The sequence below is a fragment of the Desarmillaria tabescens genome, assembly GCF_030435595.1.
Source record: "Desarmillaria tabescens strain CCBAS 213 chromosome Unknown EV420scaffold_29, whole genome shotgun sequence".
Lineage (NCBI taxonomy): Eukaryota > Fungi > Basidiomycota > Agaricomycetes > Agaricales > Physalacriaceae > Desarmillaria > Desarmillaria tabescens.
In genome coordinates this window covers 224,554-247,924 of record NW_026848328.1, presented here as the reverse complement: position 1 = coordinate 247,924, position 23,371 = coordinate 224,554, and the positions used below count along the sequence as shown (strand labels likewise).

General features: G+C 47.7%; 10 protein-coding genes across 10 annotated transcripts; 5 read left to right on the top strand and 5 right to left on the bottom strand.

The window, feature by feature from the left end:
* Window positions 1-79: 79 nt before the first annotated feature.
* Window positions 80-1,425, bottom strand: EV420DRAFT_1557552 (microsomal signal peptidase 12kDa subunit). The gene is made up of 5 exons (XM_060473696.1): window positions 1,201-1,425; window positions 1,091-1,150; window positions 717-803; window positions 544-662; window positions 80-488 (listed from the first exon to the last, which is right to left on the bottom strand). The coding sequence occupies exons 1-4, from the start codon at window positions 1,234-1,236 to the stop codon at window positions 576-578; spliced, it is 270 nt and encodes an 89-aa protein (XP_060328257.1). The 5' UTR covers window positions 1,237-1,425; the 3' UTR covers window positions 80-488; window positions 544-575.
* A 677-nt stretch (window positions 1,426-2,102) lies between these two features.
* EV420DRAFT_1697607 (fatty acid hydroxylase) lies at window positions 2,103-6,545 on the top strand (the record flags this gene model as incomplete). Its single annotated transcript, XM_060479444.1, has 24 exons — window positions 2,103-2,175; window positions 2,230-2,298; window positions 2,348-2,428; window positions 2,480-2,529; window positions 2,597-2,630; window positions 2,690-2,713; window positions 2,768-2,997; window positions 3,052-3,205; window positions 3,259-3,374; window positions 3,427-3,448; window positions 3,501-3,653; window positions 3,715-3,881; window positions 3,932-3,985; window positions 4,035-4,052; window positions 4,104-4,154; window positions 4,207-4,510; window positions 4,561-4,650; window positions 4,703-4,971; window positions 5,025-5,178; window positions 5,230-5,281; window positions 5,333-5,408; window positions 5,459-6,225; window positions 6,281-6,335; window positions 6,384-6,545. The coding sequence occupies 24 exons, from the start codon at window positions 2,103-2,105 to the stop codon at window positions 6,543-6,545; spliced, it is 3,225 nt and encodes a 1,074-aa protein (XP_060328256.1).
* Window positions 6,546-7,777: 1,232 nt separating this feature from the next.
* EV420DRAFT_630982 (uncharacterized protein) lies at window positions 7,778-9,728 on the top strand. Its single transcript, XM_060482858.1, has 2 exons — window positions 7,778-9,532; window positions 9,584-9,728. The coding sequence occupies exon 1, from the start codon at window positions 8,138-8,140 to the stop codon at window positions 9,488-9,490; it is 1,353 nt and encodes a 450-aa protein (XP_060328255.1). The 5' UTR covers window positions 7,778-8,137; the 3' UTR covers window positions 9,491-9,532; window positions 9,584-9,728.
* A 28-nt stretch (window positions 9,729-9,756) lies between these two features.
* Window positions 9,757-11,723, bottom strand: EV420DRAFT_630895 (uncharacterized protein). Its single transcript, XM_060482857.1, has 11 exons — window positions 11,230-11,723; window positions 11,080-11,173; window positions 10,992-11,019; window positions 10,919-10,935; window positions 10,856-10,863; window positions 10,716-10,806; window positions 10,575-10,654; window positions 10,456-10,512; window positions 10,310-10,403; window positions 10,190-10,257; window positions 9,757-10,137 (listed from the first exon to the last, which is right to left on the bottom strand). The coding sequence occupies exons 1-11, from the start codon at window positions 11,565-11,567 to the stop codon at window positions 10,023-10,025; spliced, it is 990 nt and encodes a 329-aa protein (XP_060328254.1). The 5' UTR covers window positions 11,568-11,723; the 3' UTR covers window positions 9,757-10,022.
* Window positions 11,724-12,522: 799 nt separating this feature from the next.
* On the top strand, window positions 12,523-13,748 carry EV420DRAFT_1481912 (uncharacterized protein; the record flags this gene model as incomplete). Its single annotated transcript, XM_060469823.1, has 2 exons — window positions 12,523-12,595; window positions 12,952-13,748. The coding sequence occupies 2 exons, from the start codon at window positions 12,523-12,525 to the stop codon at window positions 13,746-13,748; spliced, it is 870 nt and encodes a 289-aa protein (XP_060328253.1).
* A 134-nt stretch (window positions 13,749-13,882) lies between these two features.
* On the bottom strand, window positions 13,883-15,582 carry EV420DRAFT_630819 (UbiA prenyltransferase family-domain-containing protein). The gene is made up of 6 exons (XM_060482856.1): window positions 15,110-15,582; window positions 14,946-15,052; window positions 14,724-14,893; window positions 14,589-14,673; window positions 14,396-14,536; window positions 13,883-14,343 (listed from the first exon to the last, which is right to left on the bottom strand). The coding sequence occupies exons 1-6, from the start codon at window positions 15,309-15,311 to the stop codon at window positions 14,017-14,019; spliced, it is 1,032 nt and encodes a 343-aa protein (XP_060328252.1). The 5' UTR covers window positions 15,312-15,582; the 3' UTR covers window positions 13,883-14,016.
* A 1,147-nt stretch (window positions 15,583-16,729) lies between these two features.
* On the bottom strand, window positions 16,730-17,959 carry EV420DRAFT_1273497 (Metallo-dependent phosphatase-like protein; the record flags this gene model as incomplete). Its single annotated transcript, XM_060467765.1, has 7 exons — window positions 16,730-16,780; window positions 16,835-17,106; window positions 17,166-17,403; window positions 17,455-17,579; window positions 17,630-17,720; window positions 17,770-17,893; window positions 17,940-17,959. The coding sequence occupies 7 exons, from the start codon at window positions 17,957-17,959 to the stop codon at window positions 16,730-16,732; spliced, it is 921 nt and encodes a 306-aa protein (XP_060328251.1).
* Window positions 17,960-19,339: 1,380 nt separating this feature from the next.
* On the top strand, window positions 19,340-19,738 carry EV420DRAFT_1645446 (uncharacterized protein; the record flags this gene model as incomplete). The annotated part of the gene is made up of 1 exon (XM_060477784.1): window positions 19,340-19,738. One exon carries the CDS (start codon window positions 19,340-19,342, stop codon window positions 19,736-19,738), a length of 399 nt encoding a protein of 132 aa, XP_060328250.1.
* On the top strand, window positions 19,675-20,711 carry EV420DRAFT_630782 (uncharacterized protein). Its single transcript, XM_060482855.1, has 3 exons — window positions 19,675-19,910; window positions 19,967-20,053; window positions 20,103-20,711. The coding sequence occupies exons 1-3, from the start codon at window positions 19,811-19,813 to the stop codon at window positions 20,528-20,530; spliced, it is 615 nt and encodes a 204-aa protein (XP_060328249.1). The 5' UTR covers window positions 19,675-19,810; the 3' UTR covers window positions 20,531-20,711.
* On the bottom strand, window positions 20,595-22,929 carry EV420DRAFT_1557502 (cytochrome P450). The gene is made up of 12 exons (XM_060473695.1): window positions 22,712-22,929; window positions 22,526-22,658; window positions 22,286-22,474; window positions 22,087-22,235; window positions 21,918-22,030; window positions 21,749-21,860; window positions 21,683-21,696; window positions 21,362-21,633; window positions 21,175-21,306; window positions 20,976-21,122; window positions 20,682-20,916; window positions 20,595-20,617 (listed from the first exon to the last, which is right to left on the bottom strand). Exons 1-11 carry the CDS (start codon window positions 22,908-22,910, stop codon window positions 20,823-20,825), a joined length of 1,554 nt encoding a protein of 517 aa, XP_060328248.1. The 5' UTR covers window positions 22,911-22,929; the 3' UTR covers window positions 20,595-20,617; window positions 20,682-20,822.
* Window positions 22,930-23,371: the final 442 nt, after the last annotated feature.

Genomic DNA, 23,371 nt, shown 5'->3' with positions numbered 1-23,371 from the left:
GCCATCAACTGGTATCAGTAGCAATGCAGTCGAATCAAAGCAAGGTCCGTGCGCACGAAGTTGAACGAAGTTGTCACCGAAGATGGTGCAGCTCGCTGCCAAGGAGGGCTGCTCAACGTTGCCGATTTTTGTCACTGTGGACGGTGGTAAAGGTAGAAAGTCGGAGCTGGCTGTCCGCTGCCTAATTTGGTTAAGGGACGACACCTAGACATCTGATGGCAAACGTTTTTTAACAGTAATTCCGGGGTATATTGTGTAGCTACACCAACGATACAGATGCAGAGCAGAAGAGAATTGAGAGTCGTATGCACAGTACAGTACCATCCGAAATTATTGAGGAAAAGGATAGATGAAAGTGACACAGCTTCAGTAATACATACATCAATACTTCATCACCAGGTAAACATGTTATTCGTATGCGAATTCAGTACACCTTGCGCTCTAGGTGCAGCTCCAGACAAAAGAAGAGTATAACTTTGTCCGTACAGCTGGAAGGTGCCTGATCAGTATAGCAACTGTCTGAAAAACTGTATGCTGACTGACTTGAATGATCCCATGATACCTTGTGCATGATATTATGATGTCTTTTTGCTTCCCTCCGGTGTTGGTGGTAACCAGGTCACGGCATGTCGATTGAACATCGGCCAAGGAGGGACCACAATCTGTATCATCATCGTAACGTACTGCGGTTTCACGGGACAAAGTGTGGGACTCACAAGTGCCAAAACAAACACTGAGACGCCGTAAAGGATGAATGTTGTTTGTAATGATTGTAACACAAAGCCGACGATGAAGGATATTGCCTGCGGGATACTGTTAGCACTGCCTACAAAACCTAATTAGACGGAGCCAGCGCTGTACACCAGCCATTGTGACCGGTAAATGTTTCGACAAGCAAAGCATCATCTACCACTTGAGCCGGTAAGTCCCGCACCGCAGAAGAAGCCATATGACTCTGGATTCGCGGTAGAGGGTGCTGAGTAAAGTGCTGCACTGAGGGCAGTTACGCGGGTCTAAAACAGCGGCATATGCGATGGTATTTCGGATATACGAGATGCTTTCAGCCTTGAAAGTGTAGTAGAGGCCTCACCGTCACTGCAATCAAGTATATCCTCGACATTTGTTCAGCCAGTCTCTGGCCTTCAAAATCCTGGAAGGTCTATTAGATACGTCAACAGTACAGAAGATGCAACGACGCACGATTTTTCCTTCGGCTAACTGAGAGAAGGAGTCCATTTTCCACTCGTTTCAAAGAAAGGTCCCCGAAGAAAATATGGTAGGTAGAAGCGACCAAAAGACAGAGACGAGAGAGACGAACGCCTGGTAATGGAGACGTGTAAGTCGTGGATTAGGAAAGTCTCAGGGCCAATTTCGGTCTGGACAAATAAGCACCAAATTTAGCGGCGCATATAGGGACAGATTTTGTATCAAAAACAAGCCATGCTTCTTTGCCTCCGCCGTCGCGCGTCCGGATTCCGCTCCTTGCTTCTTACCATCATCGTCGCGTCTCAATACGGCCGGGCTTTCTTCGAGCTCTGATATATCCCATCTCCGGTAACCTATGCCGTTCGACTAGATGTCATTCCCATATTCGAAGAGAAGAATTACTTGTTATCAGGTGAGAAGAGCTAATATCCAAACTGCGGCAAATTTTCTGAACAGCAGCAATGAATCCACGCAAATCAGTTAATGAACCAATGCCAAGCATCCAAGATGCTCATTAAACGAATAGACTATCCAGTTCGCTCTGACATTGAGTATACTTTCCGGACATACCGGTAATTTCTTCAATTGCGCATAGATCAGCGCCCCTTCTCCCGCGCTATTATCAAGCACAAACGCACACTGTTTCTGTACTCCGGCAGAGATTCTCAGCCTTCCTTGCCATATTTATCCCTTAGCAATGATCCGATGAGGCAAAAATCGTGATCCATGTATATCGCGGCTCCCTTCCTCGCCGGGATCTACTGCGTAATAGTATGGCGCTACAGATTCCGACGAATGCTTGCACCTCAAAGTCCTATCAACGCATCTTTTATCTCCATGGGTATGGACGAGTAGAGCTGTATAAGTGCGGAGTCATTTCCTGTCACTCGTGAAAGATGGCTACCCTCCTCCCCATTCCCCAACCTCCATCAATACCATTAATAGGCAACATAACATCGTTGGACAAAGGTTCGGTGGCTCGTTTTCGATGAGAGGCTAATGGATGATTCTTACTTGTGGTAGACTTACCGACGCGCGGATTTCACCGACTCGCCAAACAGTATGGCGAAATATATCAACTCAATCTTGTTGGTGCGTGTCCATGCTCAACGGCTGTTCCATTGGCTGATTTCGTTCACAGGCAGGGTCGTGGTTTTCGTGAGCTCCTACGCCCTTGTCAACGAGCTGTCGGATGATTCGAGATTCCGGAAATCAGTCGGTAGTATTTTTTACCCACGTCTACATTCTAGCTGTCTGACTCCTTCCGTTCCAGGCGGTGCACTCAAAGAGACACGGAATCTTGTTCACGACGGAATCTTCACGGTATGTTTTCCGTCGTGGTCTTCTAAGTATATAGTCCGGGGCTCTAATAGCGTTCTGTGTTTATCAGGCTTTCAATGATGAACCTAACTGGGCCATTGCACGTATGCAAGCGATTTCGCTTGGCTTAGGATGCCTTCACTGATGTCGTCTCTCTTCACAGATCGCCTTCTTACACCCGCTTTCGGTTGGTTATCTCCCAAGTTCGCCTACAACATCAAGAGTCATTTTTAAAACCTAGGCGCGGTGCCGATTCGCGATATGTTTGAAGATATGCGTGATATCAGCTACCAACTTGTTCTGAAATGGGAACGGTCACTTCATTCTAATTCATTCAGTCAAATCATCGACTTAATGATTTGCAGATTTGGCCCGAATCTCGAGATTGACCCGACAGATGATTTGACACGAGTAGCTCTAGACACAATTGCTCTGTGCTCTATGTCGTATCGACTGAACTCTTTCTACACAGTTCGTGACGCTTCATTGCCAAGCCACTTCATGCTGATTTATTTGTGACGGTAGCACACACAGCCCGTTTTTGTTCGCGCGATGATGGATTTTCTTACGGAGTGCAACCGTCGTGCCAACCGACCAGGCTTTATACAGGCTTTCATGACGAACACGAATGATAAATACGAGACAGACATCAGAATTCTGCGTGAAACGGCAGACAAAAGTACACTGAGATTCGCTTCCTTTTTTTACCCGTTTCATTGATGCCCTCCCTAGTTGTTGCTGATAGAAGATTATATCCGACAGAGAAGCGGGACATTCTTTACTCCATGATGAACGAGAAGGATCCCAAGACGGGGTTGAAACTTTCCGACGAGAGTATTACCAACAATGTGTGTCTTTTCTTCATTGTCTTCCGTAGTATCTGATACGTTTTTTGTTTAGCTTCTGACATTCCTCATCGCAGGTGCATATCTTCCTTCTTTGTCGTAAATGCACCTCGACTTATGAATATCTAGGGCACGAGACGACATCTGGAGTCTTGTGCTTCGTGATATACTACCTGTTGAAGCATCCTGATGTGATGCGTAAACTCCAGAAAGAAGTTGATGGGATTCTTGGGGACGAGCCTGCTCAGTTGGGTGATTTCAGCAAGATGCCTTATCTCAATGGTAAGTTGCTTCTATATGACCCGCTTGGCCGCAGCTTATCTTTTTGTCCCGTCTATTCCAGCTGTACTAAGGGAAACGTTACGCCTACAACCTACAGCGGCCATACGAGTGGTGTATCCACCTGAGGACACCGTCATTGGCAGAGGCAAATATTTTGTCAAAGCTGGTCAAGCAATCGCTCTCCAGATATGGGACTCACATAGGGATCCTTCTGTGTGGTCTGACGATGTTTGTACTTCTTTTTCTCGAACATGTTCGATGTTGAACTCTGTTGGCAGGCTGAAGAATTCCGACCTGAAAGAATGCTGGATGGAAAATTCGAGGCGGCACCGGTAAGCGCAAAGTTCTGCATTAGACTGTCCTTCTCACGTTACCATCAAGCCTAATGCCTGGCAACCTGTAGGTCATCATTTCTTGCGGGGATGGGGACTAAAGCATATTGCTGCATAGTTTGGTTTTGGGCTTCGGGGGTGTATTGGTCGCCCGTTCTCATGGCAAGAGGTGAAGTCTCATTTACATAATGGTCGTCGATGGATACTAATGTATAATGTAGATGTCACTTGTGATAACGTCCATCATACAGCGACTTGACTTGTCGCTTGTCGATCCTTCATATACTTTGGAAATTACGCAAGCCATCACTATCAAGCCCAAGAATCTTCGAATATATGCCAAGCCGCGACAGCAGCAGCTTCCTCGACGTCGTTCTTTGACGCCAGACAGAAAGATAGATTGTCCAGTATCACTCCTGGAATCGAATCGTCATCTGAAGCGTCCGCTGTATGTTTACTACGGCTCCAATACCGGGAGCTCCGAAGCTTTTGCTCGAACCATCGCCAGAGAAGCTCATGAACACGGTCAGCAAGCAACTTCAGAAAAATCACTTTTTAACTGAGACCGTCTCCAGGTTTTCGCTCGTCGATTGGGACTCTTAATTCTACGGTTGGTCATCTGCCAACAGATGGTCCTATTGTGATCGTCACTGCGTCATTCGAAGGTGCGTATATCATAAATTTTCATCACTCACTGTGACCGATAGCTTCATTCAGGAGAGCCGGCGGACAACGCGAATCAGTTCGTTCCTTGGATGACAAGTCTCCTCGGCCATGAGCTGGATGGAATACGTTTTGCCATATTTGGATGTGGTAACCACGAATGGAGAAAGACATACCAGCGGATTCCTAGGCTATGCGATGTCCTACTAGAGAAACGAGGCGGACGTCGACTGATTGATAGGGGGGAAGGAGATGCCGCGGATGGGAACATATTTGATGTGTTTGAGCAGTTCAAGACATCCTTATGGGATGTTCTTTCCAGAGTCGGTGTTACCATTGGCATCCTGTTGTTGTCTTCTGATCTCATTGATCGCAGGAATATCATGCTTTACATGATAGGAGTTTATTTGATGTACAGGTTCTAGATAGTCGAAGAGCTGAGATCCTCCAGCATTCTGAGATGACTTTGAGCTGTGTGCGATCGAATGTGTTGTTGACTCGGTCTGGCTTTCCCGCCAAGCACCATATCGGTGAGGGTGGAGATACGCGTGTATCGTCCGTGCACTAATCGACATCACTAGAGCTTGAGTTACCCCATGGAATGACCTATCGTGTTGGAGATTACTTATCTATGTGGGTCTGCCGCTACCTTGCAAGATGGAAACTGACTCCTACCTTCTTTAGCTTGCCGCAAAATCCACCTCGGGATATACATCGTGTGTTTTCCCATTTCAGGTTACCTTTTGACCAAGAGGCTAGTGTTCTGTGCCAGCTGTTTCGCGTGCATTGTCTTATGAATGTCCCTTGTAGATTAGAATTTCAGCGCCGGGTACGGCCCTCCTTCCTGTAGGAGAACGTGTACCTCTGTCAAGCATTCTCAGCGAATTTGTTGAGCTCTCACAACCTGCCACAAAAGACGACATAGTCAGCCTCTTGGATTTCGCAAGATCGGATTCTTCTCGACGTTATCTCCGTGATCTGATGGCTAACCACACCCACCTTGTGACATCGAAACGACTTAGCGTTCTCGACATTCTGGAGCAGCAAGATGTAGACCACATAGATCTTCCTCTGGTTAAATTTATTCGTATGCTTCCTTCAATACGACCAAGACAATATTCAATCTCCTCATCACCGCTATGGAATAGTCGTCGTGTTTGTCTTACATTCAGCGTCCTCGACTCCCCTCCTCTCTGCACGTCCAAAACCCGCTCATTTTTGGGTGTAGCCTCTAATCATCTCGCAAACCTTCATACGGGAGACCAGGTCCTGGTCACAGTCAGACGATCCGTTGCCAATTCTCACTTGCTGTCGGACCCTTCCCGGAACTTGGTGATGATCTGTGCTGGATCTGGTTTCGCGCCAGTAAGAGGGTTCATCCAAGAGCGTGCAATGCGGAAGCGAGCAGGTGAAGCTGTCGGAAAAATGCTGCTCTTCGTGGGATGCAGATCCCCTGATGGAGATTTCCTGTATTCTGATACGGATTTAAAGGAGTGGGTGGACATTGGACTAGTGGATGTCCGGGTAGCGTTCTCTCAGTGCCCCGATAAATCTCAACAATGCTGTTATGTACAAGAGTGAGCGTTTTAGTTGTCACTTTGTTTCACCTCCTGATGTCTTCTTGTTTCGCAGTCGCATTTTGTTAGACAAAACCGAGATGCGAGATGCCCTATTGGGAGATGCCCTTGTAAGGCCCTGTATACCTATTCACTATATGTTACTGACGTTGCATTAGTTTTTCGTTTGCGGTTACAAGCGGGTTGTGAGTGCTGTGAAGAATACGTTGACTGTGTTGTTACTGCCTGAAGGAGTCTCAGGTCCTGGGAGTCTCGCACAGGCTTCGGTGGAGTTAGACAATCTCCTCGCAGAGAGATACTTCACAGATGTCCTTGAGTAGCTGTGTCAATGGGAATAGTGTAATGTGAGTCTGAGGTGACTGAGTGCTGCAACGTGGTCGTCTTGAAGACCTGTACAAAATCAACTACTATCAGCACGTCTGATCATCGAATGATCAGTGATTTCGCATTCACGTTGCTGAAGGGGAATCAAGAATGTGGAAGATCTCAGGTTCATTTCTTTCATCTGCACATTGGCCTGATGTGAATAAAGGGCCGCTGGAGATGGGAGTATATTTGATATGTATCAGCTGTCTAACGATAAATTGGGTATTCAAACGTTCAGGCTCGCGTTTGAAGCGTTTCCCCAACGACGCTCGCTTGCTTTACAGTCGCGTTTCCTTAGGAAAGATTGAGACGGTCATACTACCGTAAATATAAACATATTTCCCTCTCTTTCTGTAGTAAATATCTGTTGACGCAGATCTTCCTTAGCGGTTGGCAAGTGTGGTTCAGGACAAAGTGGTCGAAATGCACGCCAACTACCGAGGAGTTTCACGCTTTGGCAAAGATGGAAAGTCCCATTTCAGATTCCGTAACCACCCTCAGCCAACCCTCGGCGCTTCAGCGCAATGCGGCCAGGGAGCGCGGATTCTCTTGACAAACATGGGCAAATTTGACTGCCTGACTCCACGAAACGTTCTCCCAAACCCTCGAACTCAAATTCAGGTCAGCAACGCTCTTGTTTCTTACATACGGTTTGAGGTATTGGTCCTTATTTTTTTGTCAGGTAGCTGATGATGAAGCACTTGTACTTGGGTACGGACCTCGTGGAAAGGGACGACATCTCGGACTACTAAACATACTCGAAGTACCATAGACCAAGCCCGAATAGTCCACGGATAACGCCCTCTCGATCGTTACATACGAATTGATATCTAAGGTGCAGCAATAGCAATGATGAAGCAGTTAGGCATCGGAGTAACCGGGACTGGCGGAATGAGATGGACCTAGCCCAAAGAGTGCATTTCCGATTTCGTTGTCTTGTTGAGCCATGGCGCTCAAGTGGTGCTATAGCAAGCTGCGTTGGTGGCACCTCAGCAGATGTTACAGGATAGTTCTGATGTGGTGCGATATAAAGTTCTTGCACTCGGTGCGTGCTACTTTTTTCAAAGGTAGAATGCTGACTGACGCCCTACTTCCGCAGACCTTTTGCCAATATTATTCGCGGTCGTAACCCACAGGCAGATAATGATCATGATACACATCTGGAAGAATTGCAACGAGCTGGCGTTCTTCTAAGCTCGTATCGCGTTCCCTAGTATGTGGGGCCGAGAATATCAAACACGCCGCGCCTTGAAACAACTCCTTGTCGTGTTGTCGTGTTGATTACTATGTTCTTGACACCACCATTTCTTGAGGGGGCCGCCTCGACCATACGAATCTAATTCAGCATCAGGAATTTCGACTAGTACACATTAGTCTGAAGTGGTAGTATAATCAGCCACGACGAATCCACGACCTGCGCTTCTCTATGTTCACAGCCACAAAAACAAATACCGGCGATCTCGTGCTGCTTCACTGGGATAAATATGGCCAAAAGCTGTGCTAGCACGGGGGTTTTAGCCGTAATGTATAATTCCCAAAAGGACGGATGGCAGTGTCTTCTGTGTTCACTCGTTCCCGCAGTCTATTTATTCGCGACTTGCCCAGCTCCAGTTCACATTTACTCCTTCCCCTTCACCGCCGTCTCCCTCCCCTCATGCCTTTAATCCCTCTCACGAGGCGCACTTCAAGCGCGACTTTGAGTTCATCGGATTCGGGGACGAGTACTCAGGTCATTATTGGGGTCGTAGTGGGTGCTGTGGTGCTTTCGCTGTTCATAGCCTTTGCGGTGTGGTTTTTCTTCAAGCAGTATCGTCGTCGCCGCAACCCTTCCCCATCTTCCCCCAACATTATCTACAATCCAAAGCTCAGTCGTGTGGCAGACATTGGCCGACTGCTTGATCCGGAACCTTCGTCTCGATTTGAGACCAAAGACTCGCGTCCCTTACTTTCGCCTGAACCTACCCCTGCCTTTCATACAAAAATCGATTCTAGTAACACATGGGTACCTTCTGGCGTCCATTACTCAAACGTCGCACCAGCAGAGGAAGCATATCATATCGAATTCGAGCGACTCCCAACACCTACATTCAGTGATCAATTCGGGGACCGGCTCTTGTCGTCGTCATTGATGGAAGAGTCTTCAACACCTTTCCTGCAGAGTTCGTTCAGTTCGAGACATACATCCCCACAAACCTCTCCTCCAGCAACACCCTCACCTGTACCCAGCCCTAAACATCTTCCTCGTCTCCTTATCCCCGGCAAAGATAAGCCTGCCATTCCTGTGTCCCGATACCTTCTTACGCGTCCGATTGCGAAGATGGAGACACCCGCCGAGACATCGCCCATATCTTCTTCTTCATCAGTCTCATCTGAATCTGTGTACTCGCAAGCGAGCGCTTCAACGCGTAGACATACCATGCTATCTATGTATGAAGTGCCGCCGCCAGTCCCATCCATTCCCCTCGCTTTCCGATCAAGCTCTGGTATACGCCCTTTGCCCCAGGTTCCGGATCACGTCTTGAAACGCGTGCACGAGGAGGAAAATCAGGGTGACCTGTACAGGATGCCAACGAAAGTGATAGCCGGTCTGGTGAAAGGTCGGGTAAAACGTACTAGAGCAGTAGATCTCGAACGTCATACGAGCAAAGTGTCGCGTATCGAGAGGGCAGATTCTATCAAGTCTCTCGCAACGCCTTCGGATGACGAGGAGGAGACGACGTCCATGTCTCTGCATTACCCCCGCCTTGAGCGGACACAGAGCCGATGGGTGAAGAGGTCACAAGCTCGGATGGACACAGTAATGGAGTCGCCTTTATCGGCGTCTCCGGATGCTTATTACACGTTTAACGTTTCTACTTCTCCTTTGCGGGTGAGGAAAAATTCTTCACCCATTTCGTAACGTTTCGATAGACTATCATTTCTATATTCGACGAACAGCGACGTAAGTGTTTGGACGACAGCCTTACATATTTATGTATAACTTATTCTATAGGACCGCACTCTTTTTAGGTTCATATTATTGATATTATTGTATTCCCATAACTGTACATTATCGAAACGTTTACTAATTCACGGTAACCAAGCTCCGAAATGCCCGCGGCCTCTCACAGCTCACTGAAACTGCGGCGACTGTTGGGCTGTACAGCGTGGCGGCGCGGCTCGGCTGCTGCTACGCGCTACGCACCAACTTGTCGAGCTCCCACATTATCTTGAGCTCCTGGTTTGTCGGGTATGGTTTATAACGTGGTGCCTTTTGGGTAGTACTAAGTACCGTCCCGCAGCATATACCTACGGCGAGGCCTGACGCCTAATGAGATGAGGGATTTCTATCTTTGGGTGGTGCTGGGCATTGGGAAAGGGTATCGGCATCTCAAGCCCATCTGCGATATGGTGACATTCATATCAAGTTGTACAGATAATAAAGCATGCTTTCACTGAAGTGTACCTAATACTTCCTTCCTGCTCTTGGAATTCGGATCCAAGAATGGCTTCTCTCCCAAACTCACAACGCGGTTACCTTGGCGTAGGCTAGAACCATAGTCGTTGCTAATGACAACGTAAGCGTAAGAAATGCGGTAAGGAAAGGCGATACACGTACGTTGCGGTGTGGAAAGTGGACCGGTTGTCCCAAATCGCGACATCATTCTTCTGCCATCGGAAGCGGACCTAAACGACGACGCATCAGGTATACTAACCATAGTCAAGCAGCGCGAACTACCTGAAGATCATGATTTTCTGAAATATGCCTCGACAGATATGCCAAAATATCATCAGACTCGTCCAAGGTCAGTTCGACGATGCGTTTCGTGAACCTAAGAACCAGTTCGTTCACCACGAAGGGAAATTTGTAGTACTGGAACTCACGTTTGATTCACGAATAAAGACTTGAATCTCGTCACCGGGTTTGTTCGAATGACCGGGCTTGCAGAACACGTAGTATTAACTTGCATGTTAGTCGGATGGGATAGCTAATGAACCCTCACTGGATAGCAGTCAGGTCGGAACCTGTGTTCTCTGGTGCACCACGAGGATCCTGAATGGGAAGATTCTGTTGTCGGGCATACTGGTGCAACAGCAGCCTCAATCAGTCAAAGTAATGGCACGAGAAATGAAGGGGATCTTACCTTATTGAAAAATTCGCCACTATGCCGTGCATGTAAACCCTCAAGGAATTGCTTGTATGCAGGCGAAAGCCTGTCATAGGCTTCGTAACCGCTTTTTGATACTCAATAAGGCAAGCTGAGGGATCAATAGAAATAATCACCTTGCCCACTATCACGCAGAATTAATTAAATAAGCTGATGCACAAAATCCGAAAAATACGTACTAGAGTATCCCCTCCAACTATCGAGCCGTGGCTTCGCATTAATTCTTATCATAGGTACAGATTGTGTGCTCACCAGGTGGTAGCGTATGCATCTTCAAGAGCTGGGTGACGAAGCATAGCATAAGAACCAAAAATAAATCAACCAGGATGAAGGTGCTCACGGCGTAATCTGAAGGAATCTTCTCAAAAGTAATATCCGCATGCCATCCCTTGCTCGCCCTCGTGCTTTCGTCTAACTCGGCCCGCGCAATTCCACTATACTTATACATCAATCGCCGACCCACATTCAATAGAGCGTCTCCTCTACTCACCCCTTGCTCGAAATCACACTGACATCCTTCCCCAGCTCAGGCACATCCTCAGAGATCGGATGGATGTGCAAATCCGACGTCCTAGGGTTTCCAGACAACTTTCCCATCCGCCTCGCGAGCTCCTTCTGCTGGTCTATCGTAATGGTTTGGTCTGTGAAGAATACAACACCCCGGTGGCTGACGAGCGTAGCGAGGTCTTTGATGAGCTCGTCGCTAGACAGGAATGAGGACAACTGGGTGGCTTTGGAGGGGAAACGTGTTCCGATATGGGTGGTCTCATCGTAGTGGGAGAAAGCGCCTAGGGAGCCGAAGATATCAGTAGCAGGTGCTTGGACCATGATGATGATAACATGATCTAGAGACAAAGATTCTAGGTTTTATGGAGGGGTAGACGATAAAGACTCCAAATGTCGCTATCAGCACGCCATATGTTGGTTAATCATCAGAGTTGAGATAAGTACGAAAGCTGGCCACCTGGTGACTGAGGAAGTTTCGTAAAGGTGGTACAAGATAGATCCAGGAATCGATAACTCGGCGCCTCTGAGTAGTCGATCTCAGAGTTCCATGGTCCTGCTCACGTCCATTTGGCGCAACCTTATCTGGTACTGGCAGCTACTTAAGAGACGATGAAATTTCAGATGTCCTAATTATCAGATAACAGGAGGTCGATCTGACGTTTTCCTATCGACCTCTCCAGGCTTCCCCGCAACAAAACGGACACATAGAACAGAGTTGGGATACAAGTTATCCCAGGTGACAGTCAGGCGATAAGGCTTGAATAGCTTCCTGAACCCAGTTCCGAAGGCAAAACGACCCTGGACCACCAGGACTTTGGGGGCATAAAGATGGTATGGGCATACGTAATACACGGTGAAGGGTAAAATCATTTTAAGACGCATAGAAGAAACTCTGAAGGAATAGAATATGTTTATCAGTTCTTTCACATTGGGGGAGAGAGCGAGAGAGAAAATAGCCCAAATGCCAGAGGACGCTAGAAACTCGATAAAGACAGATGCGTGCAAAGAGTAGTCTCGTAAGGCTTCTGAAAGGTACTGTCACAGGGCTATGTAAAGAGGCGAGATCACTAGAGATGTCCAGAAACTAAAGTCTGCATTGTCGTCGTGAGTAACGAGTGACTGATATAGGCCGTTGGAAGGAATCGAATTAGGTAGCATATCATTCTTGAATGTTTTATTGTCGACTTAAGATGTAGAATTTGCACCAGACGTTCATGTGAACGTTCGATCCTTTCTAATCCGACGTGAATACATTTTCAAGCAGAACTAGAGAAAGATGGTAGGAGAAAAAAAGACGGATGATACGACGTACAACCAGATGTTCAAGTTTCCCCCAGAACGCAAACAGAGTGAGCATTTGATATCTGGATAATCCAAGGTGAAGGGCAAGGCTCATTGCTAAACAGTAAAGCCAGTTGTAGCAATGTTGGACACGACAAAACGGCGGAAAACAAGACAGTAAAAGGTTGAGCGACAGATTCAATTTCCGAGGAGTCCGAGGACAGCAGTTGGAACGTGAACGTGATCAGTGACGCGTGTCGTCTTGAGGGCCGGCCACTAAGTGAAACCTTCCGACGTTCGGCAGATTCTTAACTAGAACACTAATACTACACGTACCTGCTTAACCGTTCTGCAGTATGATGCGAGGGTCAGGCGCCCAGGTATCTGTCTACATCTAGACTGAAACCTATGATGTTTATTTGAGATAACATCCAGGACCACGAGATCGGCTATGTCATAGACACCCTCGTCGAGGAACTGACGGGATCATATTACCAGAATTTGATGTTTTTGATAACCCAAACGTCCTTCGCCGCTCCCATGCGCAAGAAATCTCTTTCTCTTATCCACATCCCCATCCGAGATGTCTCTGCAGAATATTACAGTGCCATCTTGGCAGTCTTGGAGGAGGCCTATCGTTTCATTGACTATGGCCAATTTCTTTTGTGCTCGGGCTATAACCACGAATCCCTTTTCACCGAGGCCGGCGACTGTATACGTACTCTTCAAAAGGAGTGCAACCGAGCCAGGCAAGCAGAGTTCCAGCTCGAGGAGCTTCTGGAGCAAAGTGAGACCCTCTTGATCTCAGAGCTACGAGGCTCTCATGGTCTGGAAACTCTCCTTCGCTACACCAGGAGATGTTGTATCCTGTCGTCCTATCGGCTCGAGATAATGGAACGTCTTCCCCGTCGCATTTCAAGATTATGTCGGGGAGCCCGAAACATCCTGACGCGCATCAATCGCTTAGAAGAGCTGGTCTTCAAAATCCAAACACAGCTCTGGGACCCTGAATGGCGTGCTCGTCATATGGATCAGCAGGAAGTTCTCCAACCTTTGGTTGACATTCTCGAATGGGAATCTCGTCAATGTGACGGAGTTAAGTATTACATCGGTTATCTGTACGACTACACTCCCTCGAAAGAGCCTCCCATTCGTCCTGATTACAGGGGTCCGTGGGATCCCAACAATATCATATGGAACCATTTTTGGTGGTGGTTGTAGCGACGTTTTGTAGTACCTGACTACTTGTCTTTTCCCATCTTTCAGTGAATCGAATATCATCAATGGTCGATGCCTATATCCTTTCGCATTCATCTATCTCACAACGACCTACTGGGCTAATCATATCATCTAGATAAGGTGCAGCATCAACACAGTAGTTTAAATATTGAATATCGGGTTCGCTGTCCACGTTGAAGGACACTGCTTAAGCATACACAACTAAATACGGGAAAAATTACTAGTACAATAAAAGGTGAGCCGAAACACTCTACAAGGGAATTCCATTGACGGCACGCTGAAGGATCCCGTCAAGAACCAGTCCTGCCAGGACGATGTTTCCTATCATCGGGGTGCGGAGGAAAAACTTCATACATTGCCTAGGGTCGTCGATGTTGGTTGAGAGCAGCTCCTTGAGCAGAATACCTGCCGAGATCGCGATGGCGAAGTGATATGGCAGGCCCTGCTCGTTGAGACGGCCACCGTACGACATGAGGAACGCAAATCCAATGGTAGTGGTGGCGCAAACAGGGATGGTGTATTCCCCGCAGAACATGGCTAGAGATTTCATGCCGATTTTGACATCATCGAGCTTATCCTGAAGAAGATTCATTCAAAAATCAGTGTCTATGATAGTATATTATACTTACCTGGTGCTGATATACAGTCTCGTAGGTGATTGTCCAAAGGATGGCACCGATGTAGGCGACTGTAAGGGACGCCCAAGGAATACGACCGTCAGGTGTAAGATCGGCCCAGCCCATGAATATTCCGATGTTGAACATCAACCCCTTGGAAGGAGTAAGACTTTGAGACCATGAATAACAATGCGATGCTACATACCAGTGGAATGGGAGCAAAGTACATCCATCGCTTGCACGTGGGATACAAAACATATAACGGCCAAACAGTCATGGAAATGTGACGACTGCAATGAAAGATCTAACAAAGTACGCCAATAAAGACGTTATTACTTACGCGTCAGGACTTAAGAAGATATTGGCCAAATAAACACCGACAACGACCTGGAGGGCAAAGAACAACCAGGCACGTTCTATACTGATCGCGCCTCGGGGAATGGCGCGGTTCTTAGTGCGTTCAACGTGAGCATCGATATCATAGTCGAGGATATCATCAATAGTCATAATCTAGGAGAATTATATGAGACTCATTGCCAAAGCGTATGTCAAGATCACCAACCAGGGATTTAATACCGATACAGAGGAAGAAGTAAAGTGCTGCACGGTGTAGAACATTGATCCCGCTAAGTTCGGGATAGGCGTGGTATACCATAGCAAGTGACCACGCTGAAAACATGCATTAGACTATTATTCACGGATAAAATGGAAGATCACTATTCTTACCTACGGGTAAGAAAACGGTAGCGCAGCCCATACCATTCTGAAGTCGACAGAGCTCCCAACAAGCCTGAATCTCGGTACGTGTCGGAGGGGCTAGGGATGTGAGAAGGCTAGAGAATAAAGAAGATCTTTGTGAGGGGATGGCTACCCTAGATTTCTCATGAGAGAACGGAAGGGCAGTCAATCCACTGTTGTTGAAAACCATCTGTAAATCCTAATAGGCAACGAACTTGGCTCCATCTTTCCATGAAACTTTCTGTTAAATAAGACATAAGCGAAGACATGATTAAAACGGCAGATCTTCCCACTGCTCGTCCTTGGTCTCTACTGCGTCCAAACCGCAGTTCCTACGGTTGGCATCAGTGGCATTCCAATTCATAGGACCATATTTCACGCGAGAATACCACCCGAGAGCCAATGAAAGCCTAGGTTTCGACATGATTAACAGGGAAAAAAAGATCCTCTGGGCCTAAGAAAAGGACTTGAATTACAGCGCACGGCTTCCGTATTGACTTGTCCGACATCCTGACGTTCGCAACAGATATCCGAACCGTCTGCGCCCGCTTCTCCGATTCGCACTTGAGCGGTGATGACCAGATCAGGAATCGTCCTTATTGACCAAAGGATCCAACTTATTCTTTTTCATCAAGTGATTATAGACGTTGCTGTATATTCAAGATTCTTCGTGATCGCTGTGAATGGTAGCGCTCGGTCGCCGTTGAGTATGTGGTAGTGCTTACACTAAAATTAATCGCCGGGTGATTCAAAGGGACATACATGACGAACGTGATTTTGGATGATTCTAAATCAATGTCAATTCGAAATTAGAAGGACCTTTGACGACGAAGAAAAGACAATCACTTACACATTACGTACGGAGAACAAAATTGGCAGGAAGCCCTCTCCGGCCTCTCTCAGAAAACATGATCCAGTAATCACCCTGATCCTAGCAGAATTGCCCTTGGTAAACACTGTCGTAACTTTTTCCTGCGGTACACAGCGTCGAGATATGTCCAGAACTGCAGATACCAACACGTCACTTGAAGTCTTGAACCAATGATTTTGAAAGCCGACTCGGACTCGCACGCCAAGGTTCACGAAAGATGAAATGCCCATCGGAGTTATGTTAAGGGAGAACAGAGAACTTGCTACTATGTAGTTGTTAGCGACATTGGAAGAGAAACGATTCAGGGTCGCCTAGACGACACCACGACCACGTGCCGCGAAAACTTCGACTGAACCTTGAAGTATCGAATTCGAAGATAGATCTTCCTATCAGTCTGAAAGGGTCTGAAAGCTTTCGCATATGTCAAACGGCTGTCACGAACGCAGCTGGTCAGAAGGACATGACAATGAGTTTGACGGCCAGACTCGGATCATATTAACGTAAATACAACTGGCGTGCTAATGCGCTGCCACATCGCGTCGATGATTTTACGCCAAATGACGCCCGTGTGAGACGCGAAGGGGTCTGGGCGGAACAATAGGATGGACCAATATGCCGACAGAAGCGTGCCTTAGCATGTTTGCCTGCTGCCAAGATATCAATAACCTGCTCATCTGTAAGGCCATGAACTAACAGGGATTGCATAGACTCGAACAGAGGACCCACCACATGCTCTGTCACAGGAAATACTCTGGCGGGGGTCTTTTTGTAGGTATAGATCGCACATCCTGTAGCCATCATCAGCGGATGAACGGGGAGTAAGACGAGAAGAGGATATCTACCATTGGCGCATGGTTGAACACTTTATACTCCTGCCCAAGGTGTTCATCTAGCTCCAATATCGACGCGACATTCCCACACCGATAACAATAATTTGGTGCACTCCACACAGTGACGATCATCCTGTCAAACATCAGCTTGTATCCCTCCATCGCGAGCTGGTGTGCACGGGCGATAAGGTCTAATGCGTTGTGATGCGCAAAATTTTTCGTTATATCAGCACCGAAGAGGAAGCCGGCACCTCGAGGGGAGAGGCCCCAACCTGTTATAGTATCTGCGCTCCAGCGTCAGCGAGACGAGTATCGATAGTACGCGGACAAAAGAAATTCGTACCATCCGGATCTGACCAGAGGAGATCACACATTGGTCCTTCGTGTGGCACTTCTTGCTTCCGTTCTATGGCCCGGATTTGATCTATACTGGCGAGGCTGGGGCTGAGGCCGCCGTGCACACAAAAGACACGACCGTCGACGATCGCACCGAGAGCAAGATAATCGAATACCTCGCAGCACCAACGCCATACATTGGAGCTACCATATTTCCGCTGGCACTCGTCATAAAATCCATATACCTAACCTCAGTTAAAGTAAAAGAAAAGGTCAACAAGTTACGGTGGACGCACCTGGGTTATTTGCCGACTCTCGTGGTTCCCTCGTATAAGTGTTATACGGTCCGGATAGCGCACTTTCAGGGCCAGGAGAAGGAGGAATGTCTCTACGCTATAGAAGCCACGGTCGACAAAGTCGCCTGGAATGAAAGTAAGACAATAAAATGCGCATATATGCAGGTGCACGCACCCATGAACAGGTAGTTTGTGTCTGGACACCATCCTCCCACCGTGAACAGCTCCATCAGGTCGAAGAATTGGCCGTGTATGTCACCACATATCTATATCGACGTCAACAAAGGGGCGGCAAATGGCAACGGAGGCGCTGACTGTAACCGGCGAGTCGACAACCTGGACATTGCCTTCTTCAATGAGGATCTCCCGAGCCTTGATACACAGCGTCTTCACTTGGGCCTCGGATATCGGTTCACAACGGCTAAGCTGGGCTATTTGACTGAAAGGGCTGAGCTGCAGATATTTGACAGAAACACGGCGCGCACCTGTCGAGATCGCTGGGCATGCTGAAGAGAGGTGGGTACAAGACTTTACCAAGCGAGTGTCATTAAAGATGCATAGCCACACAAAAGATAGGGGTCACGGCGCGTCACTTATCTTCCAACCTTTCAAATTTCAGGATTCAGAAACGGTTCCAAGATTCACCGTATCTGGCGTTGCATACTTATCGACAGGATTCGACTGACTTCTTGTTTCGAGTCTTCTTCCATACGTTCAATCTACATGTTAGGATTGAAATTTACATTCAGGCGCTATCATTTCGAACTAATTCTAAGCGACCTGCCATCGAACCCGAGTGCTCAGACAGATTTCAGTCTTCCGCATGAACTCGTATTGGTTGTGCATTGATGATCCGTGATCAGAGAAAACAACTTCCATGGATTCAGAAGTATACAGGTCAAATTAGTATATTCAATTGGATGAGAGAGGAGGACGAGATTTAGCTCTGTTGTCCGTTTCCAGTCCTATTTCACGACCCGTTGGTGTCTGCCTGGGAGAGGTCTTTTGTTAGAACATGAAGAAACACTCCGACTCCCGTTTGGTGTTGTCGGATCGCAGAATCGGAAGTCGCGGATATCCGGACCGAGGAGTTCAGCACTTCCGATCAGGCCGATCAGATCCGAAAGATCAGATATGGATTTCTCACTAACGCACTACCACCACCATGTCGACAGGGATAATATGCTCGACCCATCGCTTCAGCTCATAAGGCCTAGCATTTACGCTCAGACATGATATCTCCATTTCAAGAGGTGGGGTCGGAAAACCTAACTTGAATCCAACTCACGAGCCCTTTATACATCCTGTCATTTCGACTTTCTTCTCTCCGCTTCGCCCACCTGCGTACAACAATCCGTGCGCTTCCTCGCCCAGTGCTTTTCTCTCCTTGTTGAGCGAGAACAGGCTTCATCAATCGCCCTCTTTTTTTTTCGTTCGCTAGTAACACTTGGCTACTTGGGTCCCGGTTCACAGTATCTATCAAGTGCAAAAATAGGTAGATATTCTAGTGCTGCGGGGGCCGAAGGCATCGTCAGCTTTTGCACCTCTGCTCCATGACGCGAGCTCAGCACCAAAGAATAAGAAGGTTTCGCATCGCCCAGCAACGAGTAAGTGGCACTCTTTCAGACAAGTTTAGATTAAATCGTGCTGAACCAGACCCTTACCACTAGGCCTCACTTCTCAGTCCCTTAGTGCCACCAGATCAAATGACATGATCGACTTCGCAAGTGGCAGGACACTGGTCTCCTTAAAAGATGATGTCCCGATGCTGTTGTCTCTCTACCCAACCACCACCACCAAGAGTACCTTGCAACCCCAGGCGAACCAGGTCTGTCGCCGTACTTGAATGCAGCAGCTCTGAACTTATACAGCAAAAAAAGACGCGATGTACACCTTTCCTCAAGAGCTCATCGACGCCGTGATCGATCAGTTACACGGGGACAAACCTGAAGCTGTTCGGGACCTTCTGTCGTGTTCACTAGTCTCTCGGGCATTCGCTTCATGCACCAGGACCATCCTTTTTGAAGATATTGCCTTGAGGAACTCAGAAGACTCAGACCGCTGCTTTCATGCCTTTCTCGCATCCCAGCGCAGCGCTGGTCCAGTAGTGAAGGCGCTCCTGGTGGAGCCCGATAACGAAGAATGGGATATTGCTGCTGACCCTTGTCTAGAGCACATCCTGTCGTTGTTCCCGAACCTCAAGACAGCCAAACTGTCACGGATGAATTGGGGTCACTTTCCGACCAAACTCCTTACGGCCTTGTTCTCTGCGCCACAGCTTTAATCTGTTGTGCTCAAAGACGTGGGCATATCGGACCTCGAAGGCTTCCACGCATTCTTGCACCGATGCTCTGGAATGAAGGATCCCGCGCCATTAAGTGTAACACTCACGTCCCCGTACCCAATGGATGCTGAACTAGAGGGGTTCCCACTAAAAGTGTTAGAGGTCCGCTGTAGTAAGCCCTCCTCCATCGCGTCAAGTGGCCTATATAATTTACAACGTGTTGTCTAGGGGATGAGCATCACCCTATCTTCGTCAGATCAACTGTTCTTTGTTCAATGGAGTCGTTGAGGGAGTTGCGTCTGTTTTTCTTGCAAGGTGAGGGTGCTTATGTTTCTGGACCCAATCTGTACTTACGGCCCCACAGCCGTTGCACCCACGCCCCCATCCTTTGTACTTCCAGTATCTCATCTACAGTCAATTGCCTGTGACCTAGGCGATATACTTGGCATGCCGATAGGCCCGGTACCGATCCTCCAATGGTGGATATCCAACTTTCAAGCGCAGAATAATCAAGTCGAGAAGATCACGATTCGCGTTTATCTAAACATTGCCAGCGGCGAATTGAAAGAAAAATCCGCTCCTCAGTGGCGCGAGCTTGACCGGGTGCTTTTGACAAAGGCTCCGAAGCTTCGAAAGGTCCAGGTTATCTTGACGCTTCACAATGAGGGATACGGTGACCTGATGACTGAGACTCAGCTGGTCGTTATGGATAATTTGAAGGGCATTAGGAAGATGCATGTTGAGCTGGAATTCCGGATGGTCTTACAGTCGGAGACTGACCATGCCGAGTAAGTTTCTTCATTGTCTGCTTACTCCATATAGGAGTTGATTTTTTCCTGGAGGAGCAAAACGACTTTGGCTTGTGATGGAGAGGAATAGGTTTGTATTACACCTTTGCCTACCTCGGTCTTGTGGCGTGTAGCAAGTAATCGTTCGCTATCAGATGTTACTGATCGATTCATGCAATGATGGAACTAGAGCAGGGCCGAAGAAATTGACATTTAATTATTTAAATAGTCTATCAAGGTCGATATTACGCCTTGTATAGAATAAGAAGATCAATGTGATCGAGAGCCTACAAAAACTATGAACGACCTTCCTTCAAGTCGTTCGCCCGTATCAGCATCGCTGCTTCCTCTGACCGAGGCACAATATGACACTTGAAGGGTTCGGGGTGACTGTATACCATAATAATAAGTATTCACTCAAAGACCATAGATACCTGAACCGGTCTCACCAAATAGTCGACGAAATGTACCCCTCGCTACGGGAGAAATCTGGTTTTGGCGCCTTTCCATCCGCTCGGGAAATATTAAAGACTGAGAGTATCATCGCAACCGCGATGAAGAGAGAGTTATCAGCGAGGTGCTGCCCTGGACATACTCTGAGATGTACGTCAGCGATTACTATAAAATCTGATGGATGAAGCCGAATACCGTCGTCCGTAACCGAAAGCGAATTTGTGAGGATCAGGGTTTAGACCTTTCGCCTTGGCTTCGTTGTCGAAATATCGCTCGGGTAAAAATTCGAAGGGCGAAGGGTAGACATCTGGGTCGTGAAGAACAGCCCTGAGTTTGGGTCGAAAATCAGCAGGCAGAGTAAGAGAGCGATTGATACGCGTACCAGCTATTCGGAATTACGATGGACCCAGCGGGAATGAAATACCCGTTGTAATGATCGTCCTTGGTTGATCTATGTGGAAGCGCTGTAGGGCCGACGGGATTCATGCGGTGTACCTCATTGATGAGCGCATTGACATAGGGGAGAAGGGGCCGGTCGGAGAACGTGGGTAGTCGGCTGTTTCCTACCACACGCAACACCTCCTCCTGGGCTTTGCGCTGCATATCGGGATACAGGGACATGCAAAGAAAGAATGACCCTATGGCGGATACGGTCTAGATGCATCATAAGAATACAGCAGGGGAAAACGGGTAATTTACTCGCTGTATCAGCACCGCCTGGTAAAGGGACAATCAGGTAACGGATAACTCAACGTATGAGACGGCAAACCAGCATAGAATCCAGTGGAGACCCACTTATATATATCTTCTTGGTAGTCAGTGGGGTTGCTGTTCTTCTCAATCAGATTCGCGGCGAATGACGGAGCGGCAGTTCCTTTTTTCTGTTCAGTCGGTTAGGTTGGTATATCGTTTGAACGTGGCATGATTCTAAAACCGACCACTTGTTCCTTGACAGCTTCCCAAGGAGCGTCTCGCAGTTCCTCCATGTTTTTGCGGAATAACTCGGCCTTCTTCATCCAACTGAAGCCTAGCCATCGCGGCAGGTAGAGCACTAGAACGTAACGACGAATCAGGGCTGCGTGAAGCACAAGATGAGGAGTCACTCACAAGCTGGGAATGAATCGACCAGAAAGGCACCAGCACTTGCTGCTTCAGAAAAGTCGTGATCCCCGCGTTCCGCTAATTCCATCAGAGGATCCAAACCATCTTGCAAATCATAACCATGTGTAATTTTGAACACAATAGCAGCAATAAGCCTGATAGTATAAATAAGATCTAGGGTCGGCGTTAAAGGTAAACCACCGACCTTCGGGTGTGGTTCAAGAATTGGTCGGGAGTACGCAGTAGGCACCCCAAAAACTCCCGAGTCTTCTCCTCTTCTAGAGGAAAGAAATCTTGAACCTTGCGAGGCGTCAAAGCCTCAAATATCAACTTGCGGTATTCACGCAGCCTACTTCCATAAGGACAAAGCGGGACGCTGTCAACGTAGCCGGCACTGCAACCAAAATAAAGCCATTAAAGATAACGTACGAGTGAATAGACTTACAGTTCACCACCCATGATTAGACGCGGTCGGTCGGAGTAAATTGCACCCCGTTGTTCTAGGAGATCAGATAATGCTTTGGGCGAACTCAATATGATTACGGATTGTCCGACGGCTTTGATGTGTACTACGTCGCCTGGTGAACGGATACATGAGTGCGATTCAAGGCAACAAACGGATATTACCGACCGTACTGCTTGCTCCACTCTGTATACTTCAGCCAGGGGTATAGCCCACTCATGTCCAAGGCATTTCCGAGGATAGGAAGCCCAGATGGTCCTGGAGGAAGAGGTCCATTGCGATTCAGATTCTTCTTGATAAGTAAAACAGTCAGAACAACGGTAAGGACGATAGCCGTAAGGAGTGGAAGGTCTGGCAGAGAGCCCATGATGAGAGAAATAGTTAGTTGGGGCGATGATGCTTTACCTGAGCTAGTTATATGAGCTTGGAAGTGCGAACAAGGTTCCACTAGCATGAGGGGTGGATCCGAGCTCGGAGGTACCTGGTTCCTGCTATCTTGAAAGACGATATTCAAAGAAGCAGGGTTTCTATTGATGGGAGTGAGCCACATGGATCTGATTCTGCAACCCTGGGTTCTGCCTAGGGCCCTAAGATGCTAATATTGAGCATGCGCTTCCGTGTTAATCTCGTCGGTAAGATCAATGAGGCATCAGAATTCCATCCAAGTAAAGTTTGTGATGCCGAAATCAGAAGCGGTTGGGAGCTTGGAAGTCGGTAGCTGGACCGGTTGACATATCGACATTAGCTGTACTGCCGAGAATCCCTGTCATTAAGTTGAACAAAAGGGGACACGCATACAGGAGAGCGAAGAAAAAATCGCCGCATTGG